General features: G+C 43.1%; 9 protein-coding genes and 1 long non-coding RNA gene across 10 annotated transcripts; all 10 read left to right on the top strand.

Annotated features, from left to right (window-relative positions):
• Nucleotides 1–166: 166 nt before the first annotated feature.
• Nucleotides 167–2,068, top strand: LOC308148730. The gene is made up of 2 exons (XR_013937207.1): nucleotides 167–269; nucleotides 818–2,068. It is a non-coding gene; the product is annotated as an uncharacterized lncRNA (long non-coding RNA).
• Nucleotides 2,069–2,645: 577 nt separating this feature from the next.
• Nucleotides 2,646–2,957, top strand: LOC308149316 (histone H4; the record flags this gene model as incomplete). Its single annotated transcript, XM_080521011.1, has 1 exon — nucleotides 2,646–2,957. One exon carries the CDS (start codon nucleotides 2,646–2,648, stop codon nucleotides 2,955–2,957), a length of 312 nt encoding a protein of 103 aa, XP_080377137.1.
• Nucleotides 2,958–4,218: 1,261 nt separating this feature from the next.
• LOC308149314 (histone H2B 1/2-like) lies at nucleotides 4,219–4,593 on the top strand (the record flags this gene model as incomplete). The annotated part of the gene is made up of 1 exon (XM_080521009.1): nucleotides 4,219–4,593. The coding sequence occupies one exon, from the start codon at nucleotides 4,219–4,221 to the stop codon at nucleotides 4,591–4,593; it is 375 nt and encodes a 124-aa protein (XP_080377135.1).
• Nucleotides 4,594–5,562: 969 nt separating this feature from the next.
• Nucleotides 5,563–5,975, top strand: LOC308149309 (histone H2A-like; the record flags this gene model as incomplete). The annotated part of the gene is made up of 1 exon (XM_080521004.1): nucleotides 5,563–5,975. Exon 1 carries the CDS (start codon nucleotides 5,589–5,591, stop codon nucleotides 5,973–5,975), a length of 387 nt encoding a protein of 128 aa, XP_080377130.1. The 5' UTR covers nucleotides 5,563–5,588.
• Nucleotides 5,976–8,055: 2,080 nt separating this feature from the next.
• LOC308149308 (histone H1-like) lies at nucleotides 8,056–8,679 on the top strand (the record flags this gene model as incomplete). Its single annotated transcript, XM_080521003.1, has 1 exon — nucleotides 8,056–8,679. The coding sequence occupies one exon, from the start codon at nucleotides 8,056–8,058 to the stop codon at nucleotides 8,677–8,679; it is 624 nt and encodes a 207-aa protein (XP_080377129.1).
• A 958-nt stretch (nucleotides 8,680–9,637) lies between these two features.
• On the top strand, nucleotides 9,638–10,048 carry LOC308128563 (histone H3.2; the record flags this gene model as incomplete). The annotated part of the gene is made up of 1 exon (XM_080494168.1): nucleotides 9,638–10,048. One exon carries the CDS (start codon nucleotides 9,638–9,640, stop codon nucleotides 10,046–10,048), a length of 411 nt encoding a protein of 136 aa, XP_080350294.1.
• Nucleotides 10,049–11,239: 1,191 nt separating this feature from the next.
• LOC308148810 (histone H2B-like) lies at nucleotides 11,240–11,614 on the top strand (the record flags this gene model as incomplete). Its single annotated transcript, XM_080520339.1, has 1 exon — nucleotides 11,240–11,614. The coding sequence occupies one exon, from the start codon at nucleotides 11,240–11,242 to the stop codon at nucleotides 11,612–11,614; it is 375 nt and encodes a 124-aa protein (XP_080376465.1).
• A 1,633-nt stretch (nucleotides 11,615–13,247) lies between these two features.
• On the top strand, nucleotides 13,248–13,634 carry LOC308128661 (histone H2A-like; the record flags this gene model as incomplete). Its single annotated transcript, XM_080494299.1, has 1 exon — nucleotides 13,248–13,634. The coding sequence occupies one exon, from the start codon at nucleotides 13,248–13,250 to the stop codon at nucleotides 13,632–13,634; it is 387 nt and encodes a 128-aa protein (XP_080350425.1).
• A 2,620-nt stretch (nucleotides 13,635–16,254) lies between these two features.
• Nucleotides 16,255–16,566, top strand: LOC308128650 (histone H4; the record flags this gene model as incomplete). Its single annotated transcript, XM_080494284.1, has 1 exon — nucleotides 16,255–16,566. One exon carries the CDS (start codon nucleotides 16,255–16,257, stop codon nucleotides 16,564–16,566), a length of 312 nt encoding a protein of 103 aa, XP_080350410.1.
• A 1,718-nt stretch (nucleotides 16,567–18,284) lies between these two features.
• Nucleotides 18,285–18,659, top strand: LOC308149313 (histone H2B 1/2-like; the record flags this gene model as incomplete). Its single annotated transcript, XM_080521008.1, has 1 exon — nucleotides 18,285–18,659. The coding sequence occupies one exon, from the start codon at nucleotides 18,285–18,287 to the stop codon at nucleotides 18,657–18,659; it is 375 nt and encodes a 124-aa protein (XP_080377134.1).
• Between the last annotated feature and the right edge of the window lie 660 nt (nucleotides 18,660–19,319).

Genomic DNA, 19,319 nt, shown 5'->3' with positions numbered 1-19,319 from the left:
GAGTCTCCGTCATGCTGCATGTCTCCCTGACAGACTGAAACTTCCTGATACGTTGTCCTGAAGCACAAAACGGTCAAAATATTTACGTGCCAAGATTGTACACGATATATTTGTTTCCCACTGATTTGCTGGACATGACAGACTGTCTCTGGTCACATGTTGACAGGTTTGGTGAGATCGAGCGTATCCGAGTGCTTCATGGGCGCTTTTGTGCCTTTGTCAACTTCAAGAACGCCAACATGGCTGCTAAAGCCCTTGAGCAGCTGCAGGTGAGTGATATGTATTATTCTAGTTATGGTCAGTCTCTTGGGAAGGTTTCCTCATTTTGACGAAGCTTGCTCTTTAACCAATAGCTGTGATGACAGCTACAAGCTGAACTGTGTCTCCTTCACACTCGGTGAGGAAACCACATTGAGAGGAATCGCAGTTCTTCCGGCATGTCTTGGTTACAGCATGATCAGGGCCATGAGGTGGGCCCAGGACCCTCAGAGCAGATTGATTCCTCCCCGGATGAGCCGAAGGAATTGTTGCTGGGCAGAGATGTCTCCCCTCTTTCTTTATTATCCTCACACCTTGACCTATGCTAATACAATCTATGATCGGAAACAATCTATGATTCGCTGTTAAACACTGTTTTATTCACCTTAAGTTCTGATTTAAAACAACTGCACAACTGTCTGTCATGTACGGTTGCTTGTGAAATAATCCCAATGATGCTTTTTTCAAGGAACAAGTGAGGTATTATGTCCAAGGCCGAATGACACAATAGTATTTTTGATCGAGAGCTTGATCAAATGTTTCTTGTCCTCCACGCCAGGGGGTGGAATTAAAGAGCAGCAAGCTTGTAATGAGGTACCCAGACCGCTGGGTCCAGCGGACCATGCCCGTCACACAACGGACCACATCCAGCCTCAACGCCAACACTGACGGGACTCAGACAAGTTCGTCTGCCACAGGGTAACGAGCGACTCATGAGTGTGTCAAACTATGATGCTGTGCTTGTTTGATTGAGCCACGATTACCCTTCGAGGAGATCATTATTTTATTTACACGTATACAGGGACTGTTTACGCGACATCGTTTCAAGTGAAAATGCACCGTGTCTGAATTATTTGTTTCAGAAAAGCTTCTCGTTCACTCGGCCACATTTTGAAAACAATGTTTGTTTCCACGTCAATGACAGAAACACTGAAAACAATGGCGTTAGCATGTTGGGCCACTAGTGGTTGTTTTTGTAATGCAAGCCACACAGACGTGTCCAATACGTTCTAAACATCAACAATAGGAGTACACGGACATTCGTTCAAAAGTTGCATTTCCCTCTGTTTCCACGGAGACGGAGTCCGAGCATTTTCAAAAGGTTTCCCTTTGAATTTTTACCGACTCTGAGCACTCCGACCCCCAGAACGCAACAGAATTTTTTGCATTCTCACTTGTTAACATTGTCGCGTAAACGGGTCCACAGAAGCTTCTCCTTCACACAGGTCCAGACGGCAACCACCTGCTTTTGCAGAGTGTTTCTACTGGCGGACCACGGGCTGTTTTTATGGAGACAAGTGTCGCTTCAAACACTCACCTGACCAGCAAAGTCAAGACAAGAAAATTTCACAGTAACTGTGTCACTTTGAAAAAGACGCGGAGAAGGAAAGGAGAAGCACAGAGATCAGACTGGAGGCCGTGCGACACGAGGAGGACCTTCTGGAGCGGGAAAAAAAAAGAGAGCCGTGACTCTTACTTGATGGGGGGGACATCGTATAGATCCTCTTCTCAGGACGACGGCTGAGAAAAAGGTCCTTGAAAAAGACAATCAATGGCTTTGACTCTTCTGCAAACATCTGTAAAGAAACTGCGGATTAGCTCCATTACATGGGATTATGGGAAAAAAAGAAGGAGGAACTCCCAGTTTCCAAAAGAACTTACTGGCTCAGTTGTTGGTTTGAGGTAAACCACAAAAATGAACACAGTCTGGTGCCTTCACAGAATATTGTTATTTTTGTTACCTGTAAAAATTACGACATTATACATTTTTGCATGTATTTGCTGAGAATAATAAATCAGTTAAATGAAACATTGTCATTATTTGCCACCTGTTTATTTGGTATTGTTGGGATTTACGTTTGGTTATCAGCAGTAAATTACTAAGTATTAGTTTACTGAGAGTAATAAATTACTGGAAGTAATTTAGGAAGAATTGAAATGATTAATTAAACTAAATTATCATTCACTTATTAATAATTACAGTAAAGTAATTGAATTTTTATCCAAATGTAAGACAAATATTGGGAGCACTGCCTCTTTTTTGTGTCAAGATAGTTTATTGACGCTTTGCTCCTCTCTTATGGGGAAAATTTAACCCCCTGTACAAATGTAGTAATTCATCACTATTTGCACATTTTTCACAATAAGATGTCACATGTTACAAAGATACATCTCAGCGTGACAATTTGATTGTGTTGATCCTCTCGTTGTCCACCAGGAGGCAGCGGTCAAACGACTTTCTCTGCCTTCCCACAACACAAAGCCACAGAGGAAATTTGTCACGTGTTTTTAGGACCATGTCTTCTCCAACGTCCTCAGTTGGGATGTATACGAGTCTGTCCGAGCTCTAGTGAGTTCATTCGGTATTTCTACTGAGAGACTTGAAGATGAGCGGCAGAGGAAAGGGAGGAAAAGGACTGGGCAAAGGAGGCGCTAAGCGTCACCGTAAAGTCCTCCGTGATAACATCCAGGGAATCACCAAGCCCGCTATCCGCCGTCTGGCTCGCCGCGGTGGAGTCAAGCGGATCTCCGGTCTCATCTACGAGGAGACCCGCGGTGTGTTGAAGGTGTTCCTGGAGAACGTCATCCGTGACGCCGTCACCTACACCGAGCACGCCAAGAGGAAGACCGTGACCGCCATGGATGTGGTGTATGCTCTCAAGAGGCAGGGACGTACTCTGTACGGCTTCGGAGGCTAGACTGCTGCTGCAGCCTTACAACCAACAAAGGCCCTTTTCAGGGCCACCCACACTCCTGAAAGAGATCATTCTAGAACTGTACTGGTTTTATGAGTATTAATTACCTTTGTTGTGACCGTCATGTTGACGATTCAAATGATCATAATGCTTATAAACTATACAACCATCACACTCATTCAAGATGCATCTTTGTTTTTACTTAAAATCTGCTCAACATGATCTGACGTCAGCTGCTCATTTACTGTTGCAAAGTATCAGAATCCAGGTTCCTCAACCTGCCAAGTCTGCGCAACATATCTAATACTGGGGAGTGTTTTAGTTTATACATTAATTTTGGTCTCCACATGCTTGTATACATGAATAAACCGTATAACCGTCACACTAATTAAGATGCAACTTTGTTTTTACTTGAAAGTTCGTGTCTAAAACAAGCTCATGCTCTGACGTCAGCTTCTCATTTGTTGCGACAAAATAACAACCAAGCTCCCTGAGCCCGTCAGGTCGGCAACATAGCTAATACTGGGAAGTGTTTAAATTGCTTTGTTTAATATTTATTTTGGTTTATACATTATCTCCCTTGTGGGACTGAAGGAATTTCTCATTCAGTTTGAAGAAGAAACTTAACTGAACTTCATCACATAGCAAATAAACAGCCACTTACATCAACTAGTATGTTAATGTCGACGGTGAAAAAATGACATGGTAAAAAGCAGACGCCGCTATTTATTTTCCTCAGATTATTCTCACGTCATTTTATTTGACATTTACCATTTTTATTTGTCTCGGGTTGGCTTTGATAATTCACTAAAGTTTACACATTTGTTAGTTTATACATAGTCTATCCCCTCTGTGGATGATTTCTGAAATGACAGAGCTCTGCTGTCATAGCTCCAATCCACACCAACCATGGATACATATATTATAATAAATTATAACATAAATATGAAAAGTGACTATGCACACGATGCCTTCCTAAATATTTTGTAACATTTCCAGAACTTAAAAAAAATCATGATTACTTTTATATATTTAATTGGTGGCTTTTTTTAATTTATTTTTTTCTTTTTCCCCCGCTTCTTTGAACAACTTATTTGGCGGGCAGTATAACGGTCAGTCCCACATAATACAACCTCTTTCCTCCCAACAAGACGATTCGAGCCAATCATGTAGAAGGGACAGCACAGCTTGCTCTACATACAACATCTATAAGAACAGACTCCCTCCGGCTTAAGTTCATCATCCTGATTTGTGAAGAATCAAGATGCCTGAACCCGCCAAGCCTGCGCCCAAGAAGGGCTCCAAGAAAGCCGTGAGCAAGACCGCCGGCAAAGGAGGCAAGAAGAGGAGAAAGCCTAGGAAGGAGAGCTACGCCATCTACGTGTACAAGGTGCTGAAGCAGGTCCACCCCGACACCGGCATCTCGTCCAAGGCCATGAGCATCATGAACTCGTTCGTCAACGACATCTTCGAGCGCATCGCCTCCGAGGCGTCTCGTCTGGCTCACTACAACAAGCGCTCCACCATCTCTTCCAGGGAGATCCAGACCGCCGTGCGGCTCCTGCTGCCTGGTGAGCTGGCCAAGCACGCTGTGTCTGAGGGCACCAAGGCCGTCACCAAGTACACCAGCTCCAAGTAGACCATCTACTGCTGATCAAAACCAACGGCTCTTTTAAGAGCCACCCAATTCTTCTTAAGGGCTTTTCCAATCAAACGATCCCCAGAATTCTGATTTATAAAATTGTATACCAGTATAAACTAGGCTGGCTGTTTCATCCATCCTACAATAATGGTGCAACTAGTATATCTTAATACTAGGCACGCACTTTGAATAAGACATCCAGTACTCGACACATTACTCACCCACTTCATGTAAATGCTCAAATTGTTAACCTTCATTATTGTGAACAAAGTACTGTTGATGCTGATTGTGAGAGGAAAGACTTCCAATCTCTAAATATCTTGGGCTCATTAAACACACAATAGAGCAAAAGTGTTTTTCCTTCAAAATCTAGACGAAATAATGCTATTGAGTACATAAATAACTGAAGAGGAATATGTTGAAGACTTTAATATATACGTGCGTATGGGGCCAGTACAGTGTCTCTATTTGTTTAATTTAAGCTTTGTTTTATCTACATGGTTTTACTGTAGCTCAGACACCTTATACAGATAGCAATTTCAAAAAATGTCCTTCAACACTACTCGATCATGAACAGTGCAGGTATTTTATTTGATCCATTAACTGTGGCTCCAAACGAAACTGAACACAGTGTGAAAAACATCTGATACCGCGCACAATGAATAACTTCACAATTTGGCCAATGAATGTGAGCGACGGCAATTAGAAACCGTTTTTGAAAATACGTTTTGTGTTCTAGTGGACTGCAATTGGCGGTAAAACGTTATGAGTTTAGCAAGAGCCTCGAGGAGAAACCCCCTCCTCAGTGAGAGCTGCTGATTGGTGGAAAGATAAAGTGTCTCTGACGCTGAGCGCGGGTCAGTCTGCTGGAAGCTCCTTCTCTCATTGGTGCGTCACGGACTGGCTCGCGCTCTCCTCTCTATATAATACAGCCTTTGTCCACTCAGCACCACAGTTTGACTGAGCTTCAACCCGACCAACAACCCGACAAAATGAGTGGCAGAGGAAAGACCGGCGGCAAAGCCAGAGCGAAGGCCAAGACCCGCTCGTCTCGTGCGGGACTCCAGTTCCCGGTGGGTCGTGTTCACAGACTGCTGCGTAAAGGAAACTACGCTCAGCGTGTGGGAGCCGGAGCTCCCGTGTACCTGGCGGCGGTGCTGGAGTACCTGACCGCTGAGATCCTGGAGCTGGCTGGAAACGCTGCCCGCGACAACAAGAAGACCAGAATCATCCCCCGTCACCTGCAGCTGGCGGTGCGCAACGACGAGGAACTCAACAAGCTGCTGGGCGGAGTGACCATCGCTCAGGGCGGCGTGCTGCCCAACATCCAGGCTGTGCTGCTGCCCAAGAAGACCGAGAAGCCGGCCAAGTCCAAGTAAACACGGATTCTGGCAACCAAACACAACGGCTCTTTTAAGAGCCACTCACGTCTCACTAAGGGCAACAAATCCTCACAACAATGACTTAATTTATTGGTGCAGCGATGTCATACCTTGTACTCTGCACAATTAAAAAAATAAAATAAATAAATAATAATAATTCAGATCTTCCTACTTGCTGCTATCAAATATGAAGCATGCAGTTTACTAATGGTGTGCGTGCAATACTGCAAGAGTTGGAATCGATCTGATAAATAAATATGGGGGCCAGTATCACTATCATATTGAAAATTTACTGATGCGTGTTTATGTTTTTCTATTTGGTTACTAATTAGTTAAACAGAAAATACTTAACTCAAGGTTCCAATAAAAAAAAAAAAAACTTTCTCCCATATATTGTACTGACTGGTAGGTGGAGTGAGGTTGGAGCAGCATACAGGAGAGAAACTGAAACAAAGTATCAATCTCATTGCTCTGGTATTAGATATTGATACAAATGTTTCTTCCTGCAGGGCCTCTGTTCATGTTGGCAATGTTCCAGATCACCTCAACATGATGGCCACATTGTAATGTGATGAGGTGCACATTCATTCTCATCACGTGTTTTTAGGCAGAGACAAGTGGAAACCAAACCAAAATGCGTTGCAGATGACAGAAACACGTTTCCATCTTTGGGTAGGCTTAATTTTACAAAGAAAAAAATGTCCTACAGAACTTAGGCTGCTTGATTATGACAGAATAATGTGTGAACTGAGATGGTTATTATTCAAAATTTTCTTTGACATGGCTCCACACACAAACTATACTAGTCGCAGAATAAAACGGTTTCAGGAAAGTTAAACAAGAAATATCAATGTCCGTTCACCACCTCCTTGTACTATTTTGTTAACATGTGATAAGTAAATAAAGTAAAGCTAAACTAAACAGCTCAGAGGGAAGAAATTAACTGACTATAAGATCTCATATTCATAAACCTAAATCCATTCAACACAGATTGAAGGTATTCCAAAATCGAAAGAGGAATTTCATGTTGTACTGTGAACACAACCAACTTAATTCCCTCAACACTAATAATCAAACGTTGTTGTTCTTGTTTATTGTCTTATGTTAAACCTCGGAATGATCACGTTGACAATGTGATATCAATCAATCAATCAAACTTTATTTCTATAGCCCTTTACAATGACCCAATGGTATCCACAGTGCTTTACAACAAAGCTATATATATATAAAAAAACAATACATTAAGAAATAAATACGAGAATACATAAAAACAATAAATAAAACACAGGGGCTGGCTGTGGGAGGTGAGGCGGTGCTGCAGGTTGGTGAAGCCTTCCATAGATTCATAAAAACAGAGCATACAAAATAAAATGCACTGCCCCAGACAGAGTTAAAAGCCAACTTAAAAAAAGTGAGTTTTCAGCTTTGATTTTTTAAATCAAAGCTGAAGTTGTTTTTCCTGTCTAAATGAAATGTTTAAAGTACTAATATGAGTGAGATCCCCTCACAGCTGATGTCAGAAACGAGCTGGCTGCGCTCTGCTTCCGCCTCCATCAGTGTGTTTGCTGCTCCTACAAAATCCTCATTTTATCACAAAATTCTCATCAGCAGTGGAAAGTTTCTGCTCGGACTCTATGGAAAAGCGTGTGCTGAAGCTGTAAAGTGTGTTTTGGTGGATATTTGCTGCGTGTGAAGGTATTTTCTTGTAGAAAAGAGAGGGACAAGTCGCTGGGCAGCGCTGAGTTCCGGGCTGAATGTGTGACTTTTGAAGGCTCCAGTAACGAATTGCAGAGATTGTGAGAAGTGAATGTGAGCTGAACATGAAGAGACAGCAGTCCGCTGTGGACTCCTTCACTTTCAGGGAGCAGCGATGCTCACAAAATCATTAGAAACTCTTTATTCTCCGCACAGAAAACACAAGTGACGCCGTTCAGCCTGCACACCGGAGCCGCGCGCTGGGTTGAGTCTCCACGGTTCTCATGATGTGTTTAAGTCCCGCCTGCTGCTCGGAGATTTTCATCTGAACTCGGACTCTCGTTGCTTCTCGACTAGAAACCTCAGCTTGTTATTTGGAAGAATGGCAGAAGAAGCTCCAGCCGCCGCTGCCGCTCCGGCAAAGCCGAAGGCCGCCAAGAAGAAGGCCGCCCCGAAGAAGGCCGGCCCCAGCGTGAGCGAGCTCATCGTCCAGGCTGTGGCCGCTTCCAACGAGCGGAACGGCGTGTCGTTGGCCGCCCTCAAGAAGGCTCTGGCTGCCGGAGGCTACGATGTGGAAAAGAACAAGGTCCGCGTCAAGACCGCCGTCAAGAGCCTGGTGGCCAAGGAGACTCTGGTCCAGACCAAGGGGACCGGGGCCTCCGGCTCCTTCAAGATGAACAAGAAGGCCGACACCAAGGCAGCGAAGCCCGCAAAGAAAGCGGCTCCTAAAGCCAAGAAACCCGCCGCCAAGAAAGCCGTCGCAGCTAAAAAGCCCAAGGCAGCAGCCAAGAAGACCGTAGTTGCTAAGAAGTCTCCCAAGAAGGCCAAGAAACCCGCAGCGGCCAAGAAACCCGCACCCAAGAGCCCCAAGAAGGTCACCAAGAGCCCCAAGAAGGTGACTAAGAAGAAGGCCCCAGCAGCCAAGAAAGCACCTGCAGCCAAGAAAGCCCCCGCAAAGAAGGCTGCTAAACCCAAAGCCAAGAAGACGGCAGCCAAGAAGAAGTGAGCTCTCACTGTCAACAAACACTCCGCAAAGGCTCTTCTAAGAGCCACCACAGCTTCAGTAAAGAGATCAGTCCTCATCGCTATTCCTTCACTGCACAAACATTGTTCACTACATTCATCTCTTCAGGGTCTCAACTCGTTTAAGGCTTAAAAATATCTTGAAAGTTAAAATAGAATGTAGCACAGTAAAGTGCTTTAAATCCGCCCATCCATTGCCATTGTACATACATATAAAAGATAAATACATCTCAAGGGACAAAAACGTTTTGAACATGCATGAACTTTCTCTACAAACTTCAGCTTTTCTGGCAGGCTGGTTCATAAATCTGGTGCATAACTGGAAAGCAGCCTGACTGTCCGTTCTTGGGGAAAACATTACTTCTAGCCATTGCATTAAGCAGAGCAAATACAAAGTGGAATAAAAAACAACTTAGATTATAAGTTTTGACACTTTCACTGTCCTTAGGAAACGGGGATGTTTTTATTACCATTAGTGTTTATGAACTTCCACAAGTCACTTTTATATCCTGAAAAAGACTTGCATCAAATTTATCTGAATAGTTTACAGGCCAAATCAATGTATTTCTAAATGGACACTTATCTGATTTCACTGCAAACAAGTCAAATCTATTTTTTTTATTTCCAGACAAAACAAACATTGAACACATTCAACTGTTCTGAAGTAAAGTCATTGTCCAGAAAGTTTTTCTTGAACAAAGAGTCCAGTGTAGTTAGTGCTCGTCACACAGAAGCAGAGGGAGAAACGCTCTCACTTCACGCGGCACTTTCAAATGACTGTCCTCCAATCAGCAGCTCAGTTTCAGCTGGGGGCTTCTCCCCGTGACGCTGCTGACCAATGAGACAGAGTGACGTCACAGTGTCCCAGCTGGTCTCGGCGCTTAAATGCAGCGAGTCTCCGCTCTTTCTCCACTCGTCTTTACGCAGAGAAAGCAGAAACAATGGCTCGTACCAAGCAGACCGCCCGTAAGTCCACTGGAGGCAAAGCTCCCAGGAAGCAGCTGGCCACCAAGGCTGCCCGCAAGAGCGCCCCGGCCACCGGCGGAGTGAAGAAGCCTCACCGTTACAGGCCCGGTACCGTGGCTCTGCGAGAGATCCGTCGCTACCAGAAATCCACCGAGCTGCTGATCCGCAAGCTGCCCTTCCAGCGCCTGGTGCGAGAGATCGCTCAGGACTTCAAGACCGACCTGCGCTTCCAGAGTTCTGCTGTCATGGCTCTGCAGGAGGCCAGCGAGGCTTACCTGGTGGGCCTGTTCGAGGACACCAACCTGTGCGCCATCCACGCCAAGAGGGTGACCATCATGCCCAAAGACATCCAGCTGGCCCGCCGCATCCGTGGAGAGAGAGCTTAAAGTTCAGTCTGCTGCTCCACCAACCACCACAACGGCTCTTTTAAGAGCCTCCACACTTTTTAGAGAGATGCTTCCTTACATACATTTTTCCACGGTCTCATCAGTTTATAAAACGGCAATACAATTCAATGTTCACGTTTCCTATAAAATTCAGAAACGCAACATAGAAGTTTATATTTGAAAAAAAAATGTAGTTTCTTGCACGCAGTATTCAAAGCTGCTTTCCAATGGCACTGGGATTGTGGATATTTTTGAAATAGGACTTAAAAAAGTTTTAAGTTTGTATATTGTATAAATTGTATTTCAAAAACTTGTTTTGGGGTTTTTGTTTCAACTTAAGAGCCACTACTCCGATAGAGATGCTTCCTTAAATCTTTCATGGTTATTAATACAATATATCGACAAACCGCAGCTATTTAAAGCAATCATTTCAAAGTGGATGAGTTGATTTTTCCGGAGAGTTGCACAGGTGAGAGGAGTCCTCCGCAATGAGTGGCTTTCCTCACCAAAAGTTTACTGACATACTGATTTATTATGCGGTAGAGTTGTGGTAATAATATTTAACCAGGATACAATTATATAGGTGACAGTGGATTCAATGAATGATCTGTAAACAAGTGGCGAAGTCCTCATTTTCCCGAGCAGGTGGAGTCGTTCCTGTTTGGACAGTCAGTTCTCAGGTCTGAGCTTTTATCAGGTAAACTACATGTAGACATTTCTCAAAAGCTGCTTCTGTTAATGAAAGAATTTTCATTAAGAGTTAACATGCTTGCTTGAATTTCGTTGTATTGGCGTTTATACACGGCATTATTTATTCATAAAATTGAACATTGCTATGTTCAGATATATTTAAAACCCTTTTGAAATATATATTATAATGACTATAAATATGAAGTGATTACACGCATTCCTAAATATTTTTAACATTTCCAGAATTTAAAAACAAATTCTTGATTACTCGTAAATGTGTAATTGGCCGACTTTATATTTTCGCGCTTCTTTGCAACAACTTATTGGAGTTGGCGGGCAGTCCTAACGGTCAGTCCTGCAAAAATACAACCCCCTCCCTCTCAACCGGGCGATTCGAGCCAGTCATAGAGAGGGGACAGCACAGCATGATCTACATACAGCCTCTATAAGAACAGACTCCCTCCGTCTCCAGTCCATCGATCTGATTTGTGGAGACTCAAGATGCCTGAAGCCGCCAAGTCTGCGCCCAAGAAGGGCTCGAAGAAAGCCGTGAGCAAGGCCCCCGGCAAAGGAGGCAAGAAGAGGAGAAAGGCCAGGAAGGAGAGCTACGCCATCTACGTGTACAAGGTGCTGAAGCAGGTCCACCCCGACACCGGCATCTCGTCCAAGGCCATGAGCATCATGAACTCGTTCGTCAACGACATCTTCGAGCGCATCGCCTCCGAGGCGTCTCGTCTGGCTCACTACAACAAGCGCTCCACCATCTCTTCCAGGGAGATCCAGACCGCCGTGCGGCTCCTGCTGCCCGGTGAGCTGGCCAAGCACGCTGTGTCTGAGGGCACCAAGGCCGTCACCAAGTACACCAGCTCCAAGTAGACCATCTGCTGCTGATCAAAACCAACGGCTCTTTTAAGAGCCACCCAATTCATCTGAAGAAATTCCTTTTATTGATCTAGACCAGGACTACTCGACTATATTTTTGGGAATTTTCAGAAAGCTGGGGGGCCGGACAATTCCCTGCGCTATTATTCCTGATCTCAACATGACACAATGCTCTGCCACGTTCAAAAGTGTTTTATTTTGGTACATGGCAAAAAAGTACAAATCACTGACTTTATACACATACTGTTTTTGTTTTGGAACAAAGGCTGTTGCAGCCCCATAAACACATATTTGAAACATCTGAAAGATTATGTATGTCTTTCTGTATAATTTTGTAAATTCTGACATCTCTACTTGTAATACAAATCCCTTTCTTTCAAGCAATCCACAGAAGAGAGCAAACAGATTAGCTGAACTTGCCAATGGATTTCATGTCACACAGCTGAAAATTTTGAGCATCTGACAACAAAAGCTGTTTATCGAACAGACTTAATACCACAGCTTTTTATTTTTATTTTGTGTTTCTCTTCCTTTTTTTAATTTTATGTCTTTGTTTTTGCTTTTATTGTCGTGATTATTTTGGTTTTTGCTCTGTTGCTGCTCAGGCTGGTTTAATCTCATGGCAGTTGGAAAATATTTAGATCACTGTGATTACTGTATTATTAAAAAGAAAAAAGAAAAGAAATGTACGTAGCACTAACACGGGTATTGTCTGTATCTCCCCACCAAGTATTTCTCTGTCTTTCCTCTCCTCTCCTCCATCCTTTCACCCCAGCCGGTCCGCAGAATGCCGCCACATCTGAGTCTGGTTTCTGCAAAGTTTCTCCCTGTATGGGGAGTTTTTCCTTTCCACAGTCGCAAACACACCGGCTTGCTCATGTGGATATGTTGGGCTTTTCTATTTTCTCTATGAAAGCAAATTGGAATGGCTGCAATGTATTTAAAATGTCTTTCTTTAAAAAAAAAAAAAAAAAAGTAAACAGAACTGATCTGCGGGCCGGTCTGATGTCATCCGCGGGCCGCCAGTTGAATAGGCCTGATCTAGACCCTAATATGTCACATCATGGTACTGTCAAGACCTTTTTTTTGTAGAGCATACAGTGCATTAAGTTATAACCCAAGCTTCCAATTTTAGTTTCCTTTCTAAGCAATAAAACGTTCAGAAACCCGGTCTTTGGTTTTTCGTCTGAAACCTGTAATTGTGAAGAAATGCACAAAGAAATTAGACGAACAAGTCTGACCCCTTCACATTACAGCGGGAGGAAGTACATGACTAGGAGCTCAAAATGAATTGGGACACATTCACATTTAATGACGCAGGTGATTGGCTACATATTAGACCAGACATAATTTACTATTATTGTAACCTAATTTTACCAAAGTAACATTTCAATGCTCTGTTTGATCAGTCAAACCCTGATCCACCCGCTCCTCAGTGAGAGCTGCTGATTGGAGGAAAGTTCATTCAAAGTGTCTCTGACGCTGAGCGCATGTGACTCTACTGGAAGCTCCTTCTCTTATTGGTGCGTCACGGACTGGCTCGCGCTCTGCGCCCTATATAAGTCGGAATTTTTCCGCTCAGCACCACAGTTTGACAGAGCTTCAACCCGACCAATACCCCGACAAAATGAGTGGCAGAGGAAAGACCGGCGGCAAAGCCAGAGCGAAGGCCAAGACCCGCTCGTCTCGTGCGGGACTCCAGTTCCCGGTGGGTCGTGTTCACAGGCTGCTGCGTAAAGGAAACTACGCTCAGCGTGTGGGAGCCGGGGCTCCCGTGTACCTGGCGGCGGTGCTGGAGTACCTGACCGCTGAGATCCTGGAGCTGGCTGGAAACGCTGCCCGCGACAACAAGAAGACTAGAATCATCCCCCGTCACCTGCAGCTGGCGGTGCGCAACGACGAGGAGCTCAACAAGCTGCTGGGCGGAGTGACCATCGCTCAGGGCGGCGTGCTGCCCAACATCCAGGCTGTGCTGCTGCCCAAGAAGACTGAGAAGCCGGCCAAGTCCAAGTAAACCAGCCCTTAACCAACAAACACAAAAGGCTCTTTTAAGAGCCACCCACTTCTTCCTCAAAGCGCAATAACCCTCAAAACCCATATTTATTTTATTTATTTCTTTGAGCAGTACACATTCTGCTCAAAAGGAGTGGGCTGAAGCAAGAAGCTTATGAACGCCCGTCCCAAACTCGGAGCAACAAAAAGTACATTTCACACTAGAATGGAACAAAAAAGCCTCCCACATTTCAAACGACTATATCAACACGGACCATTACTTGACACATCGATAAATGAGACCGAGCTTTTATCAAGAAGTTAAGACATGATGAACTGCATATTCAATTGTTTGCGATAAATTGATTTGAATCAAATTACTTCAATGGTTTAGCTCTATCACACGACCAGTTAATTCACCAACTTGATTATCGTTTAGTTTCTTTTTATATATTCACATTCCTTTTTAGTTGAATTGTGGATCCTCATAGATATCACGAATAGCCACAGAATTTGACGAAAGTTGTTTTGTTGCACTATTTGAATCACTATTACAGGATTAGTCAATGCAGAACATTTTCTCCTGATGTTGACTTCAGGTTAACAAACTGATAGTTAAAATGTATATATCTACAAAGGACGAGTGAAAGTCAGTTATTTGTGTCTTATTAAATCTTCGACAAATGGTTGTTCAGTGATGAGTCGAAGACAAAGTGGCGACCAATCAGATGACGATGACAGAATCAAACCCTCTTTCTTCTCCTACGTCCTCAGATGGTTTGGTCAAACTATGACAAGTGAGCCGAGGGCCGGAACGTCCGGATTTCTCCCCGCTGTGTCACTAAAAGTTATTTTAATTGTATATGTTGGAGCAGATATGAGAAGCAGTAGTCAAGGGGGTTAACGTAATTTAATCATTTGATTTTCAAAGTTTGTGTTGAGGATCAAATAAAAAGGCCCTTTTCAAAAAAATATGTGCAAAACCAACCATGTCATTATTCACACACACTGAGAGACAGAGATTTAAATACATTTTCAGTTTGTTACTTGTTAAATTCCACAATAACACTGTTCCTTTCTTTTTTGGTGCTGCATTTGATTCTGTTCTAAAATTCATCCATTTATTCTTTTTAATTGTCATCTGTTGCATTTGAAGTATAGAAACTGCTATATAAATGAACTTATTAGGACTATGGTTGTAATTTTTGTTATAATACACTACAGTTAGATTGCTTAATAAAAAAAAACAACGAAGGGATTGGTCAGCTGCTTTCTTTTGGAACTTGTTTCAGAGACCAAAATATGTGTTGGATCTCACAAAAAGCTTACTGAGAATCATCCAGCAGTGACTCTTGCATTCATCGAGGTGTGCACAGCCTTCATGTTGATTCTGATTCTTCTCATTGTTACAACAGCTGATCCCGGATCTGATCTAATCTCAGAAATGAAACTTATGAAAATATATGTGAGGAACTCAGTGTTGCAGGAGAGAGGAAGTGGCCTGGACATGCTGTCTGAAGACAGGGACATTGTGGAGGAGTTCACAGAGTTGAATCCCTTCAAATAGCAGTAAGTAGACTTTAACTTTAATTTGCATTCAGAGATCAGCAACCATGATATTTTCAGAGCATCTTACAAATTGGAAATCTAAACAATTTTACTCATAGAGATTGTGAATGGCGTGTTCGCTGTCTGTGGTGCTGAACCCTTTCTGCTTTCATACACTTATCAACATGATGTGGTCATTTTGGTGCTGAACTCACAACATGAAGTGTTTTTGATTGGTTTCCATGAGTGTTTTCATACTTTCTAGCTCAGTGGAGGCAGGCTGAAAGAGACATGTGGCCAAAACTGATGTCATTCATGTCCATTCTTGTTACCTGACACTTTGCCAGTGGAGTTGTGGTTTTGTAGTTTAGGAGCAGGTCTCACAGTTGACTGCGCTTTAATACTTAGTTGTTTTAAGACATTAACAGTGCAATTTCTACTTTTCAGGATCACAAACCCAAACACCCATACACACCACATTGTACTACCCTGTTGACCCTGCAGCTTAAAGTAAAAAGCATCATCATCTTGAGCAACAACATTCATTGTTGACCAGTTTTATTATCAGTGACTCCTCACAGTGTTTTTTTAAGCTTTATATTGTAAAAACTATCAGGTAGGAATGCACCAATACCAATTCTTTCCAACATGAGTAGTGTGCGAGTACTTGCATTTGAGTACTCACTGATACATACTGAGTACTTAAGCCAATACACACATTCATTTTTTTCCACATATGTTATTTGAACAACATTCACATTGTGATGAACTGTTCTGATATGGATCCCTCTCTAGAAATTCTGCACTATTTGTACATTTTTTGACAAAAAGATTTCACAAGTTAACAGTGTCACTGTTAAAAACTGTTCCGACTTCAAAGGTACATCTCAGTGTGACACTATGAGTCCATGTTGAGCCTTTTGTCGTCCACTAGGAGGCAGCGCTCCAACAACTTTCCCACTACATAAAGCCACAGAGGAAATTGGTGACCTGTTTATGAAACCTTGTCTTCTCCTACGTCCTCATACGTGATGTATATAGGCGTGTCGGTGCTGCTGACAATTCATTCGGTATTTCTACTAAGAGACTTGAAGATGAGCGGCAGAGGAAAGGGAGGAAAAGGACTGGGCAAAGGAGGCGCTAAGCGTCACCGTAAAGTCCTCCGTGATAACATCCAGGGAATCACCAAGCCCGCTATCCGCCGTCTGGCTCGCCGCGGTGGAGTCAAGCGGATCTCCGGTCTCATCTACGAGGAGACCCGCGGTGTGTTGAAGGTGTTCCTGGAGAACGTCATCCGTGACGCCGTCACCTACACCGAGCACGCCAAGAGGAAGACTGTGACCGCCATGGATGTGGTGTATGCTCTCAAGAGGCAGGGACGTACTCTGTACGGCTTCGGAGGGTAAACTGCTGCTGCAGCCTTACAACCAACAAAGGTCCTTTTCAGGGCCACCCACACTCCTGAAAGAGTTCATTCTAAAATTGTACTGGTTTTACGAGTATTAATTACCTTTGTATAGTGACCCGTTGTGTTGACAATTCAAGCTACCATAATGACCACATGCTTATAAACCATATAACCGTCACACTCATTCAAGATGGAACTTCGTTTTTACTTAAAATGTCTGCTCAGCATGATCTGACGTCAGCTGCTCATTTGTTGCTACAAAGTATCAGAATCAAGGTTCCTCAACCTGCCAAGTCTGCGCAACATATCTGATACTGGGGAGTGTTTTAGTTTATACATTTATTTTGGTTTCTATATGCTTAAATACATGAATAAACCATATAACCGTCACACTCATTAAGGTGCAACTTTGTTTTTACTTAAACTTACTTCTGACATCAGCTGCTCATTTGCTGTACAAGGAATTGAAGAGTCAAAGTTTCTTGATCTGCCAAGTCTGCATAACATATCGAATACTGGGAAGTGTTTGTTACTTTGTGGTCTATACATTCTCTCCTTTGTGGTGCTGGAGGAATGTCTTTCAGTTTGATCTAATGAAGATATGACTTGACTGAACATCACACTAAAACCTCTTTGGTCACGTGGTAGCAAATAAACAGCCACTTGCATCAACTATGTTAACGTGGAGGGTAAAAAGATATGTTAACAAGTAGGCGCCCTTATTCATTTCTCTATCAGATTGTATTTGTCGTGTCATTTTATTTGTCATCTGCCATGTTTATTTGTCTCAGGTTAGTGGATTGTCATTTAAATTGAAATGAAAGTGTAGACTTTAATGCTTTAGGAGTGATTGATCTTCATGAATAATTTTAATCTACGATGATTATTCTGAATTTCAGATTTGTCTTGTGTGTCACAAGTCACTTTTGTGATTTAATTCTGTTCTGTATTGTAGTGTATATATTAGACAAGTAAAAGAGTTCATGGTTTTGTGATTTATTGTTCAAAATGGTGTTAAGAATGTTTGAAAGTAAAAAAAAAAAACGTGTTAATTGTTTTGAATGAAGTGTGGAAAAAGGAAATTCAGGAATAGAAGGAAACGAGTTGTACTGTTTATACTCTTGAATGTGGACTAGGATGTGATTTTGTTAAGGATACCCAAGTCTTGTTAAAGAATAAACCTTCCTGTATGAATACAATGTCAGCTCAACGTGTGGATCTTCTCTATTCTTGCCACAGCTCGTCACATGGAGACAATAACATATTTGTCCTCCTGGTAGCAATACCAGAGGGGCAGCATTGACTTATCACAGTTAATCATTGGTTTAAAAGTTTAACTTTTCCCCACATTGTGATCATGTCATACACGTCCCCTTTATCTCAACATCTCCTCTGTGAGATCTGAGTGTTTTCTAAACACGTGAACACAGTGAAGCAGTGACCCAGATCCCAGCTCACTCCTGCTGCTTTGCTGAGGAACACTACACTGCTTCACAAACATACATTTTATTCAGCCCACCTTTACTTATTTTTTTGCGCTTCTTTGCACAAATAATTGGAGTTGGCGGGCATTCTAACGGTCAGCCCCCCCCCCCACCATCAGGCACATTTAAACCAATCACAGACAGGGGACAGCACAGCAAGATCTACATGCAGCCACTATAAAGAGGAGTCCCTCCTCTTTCAGATTATCATATTGATTTGTGAAGAATCAAGATGCCTGAAGCCGCCAAGCCTGCCCCCAAGAAGGGCTCGAAGAAAGCCGTGAGCAAGACCACCGGCAAAGGAGGCAAGAAGAGGAGAAAGGCCAGGAAGGAGAGCTACGCCATCTACGTGTACAAGGTGCTGAAGCAGGTCCACCCCGACACCGGCATTTCGTCCAAGGCCATGAGCATCATGAACTCGTTCGTCAACGACATCTTCGAGCGCATCGCCTCCGAGGCGTCTCGTCTGGCTCACTACAACAAGCGCTCCACCATCTCTTCCAGGGAGATCCAGACCGCCGTGCGGCTCCTGCTGCCCGGTGAGCTGGCCAAGCACGCTGTGTCTGAGGGCACCAAGGCCGTCACCAAGTACACCAGCTCCAAGTAGACTTTCTGCTGCTGATCAAAACCAACGGCTCTTTTAAGAGCCACACAATTCATCTGGAGAGATTCCTTTTATTGATCTAAACCAGGATTATTCAACTATATTTTTGTGACAGCCACATTTTCAGAAAGCTGCCGACCCGGTGGCCGGACAATTCCCTGAGCTATTATTCCTGATCTCATGACACAATGTTCTGCCACATTCAAAAGTGTTTTATTTTGGTACATGGCAAAAAAGTACAAATCACTGACTTTATACACATACTGTTTTTGTTTTGGAACAAAGGCTGTTGCAGCCCCATAAACACATTTGAAACATCTGAAAGATTATGTATGTCTTTCTGAATAATTTGGTCTATTTAATCTATTTACCCCTCACTCGGACTGATCTCGAAGGAATTGGCTATTTTCATAATGCTTGCCTTTGGTTATTCAGCTGAAACCTGTTAGTTGTGAAATGTGAGATAAAATACAATAATATGACGACCTCCACAGGGCGAAATAGAAAAAGACATCAGATAAAAATGAAGTAGGACACATAGGCATTTAATATCGGCCCCATATTGGACAATCTGGTTATCTAGTTTTTATTGTAGTGACATTGGTGTTGTCTATTTGACCAGTCAGACCCTGATTTACTCCCTCCTCTGTGTGAGCTGCTGAT

This window comes from Blennius ocellaris (genome assembly GCF_963422515.1).
Source record: "Blennius ocellaris genome assembly, chromosome: 3".
Classification (NCBI taxonomy): Eukaryota; Metazoa; Chordata; class Actinopteri; order Blenniiformes; family Blenniidae; genus Blennius; species Blennius ocellaris.
Note: the sequence above shows the minus strand (reverse complement) of the source record. Positions and strands in the feature narration are given on the sequence as shown.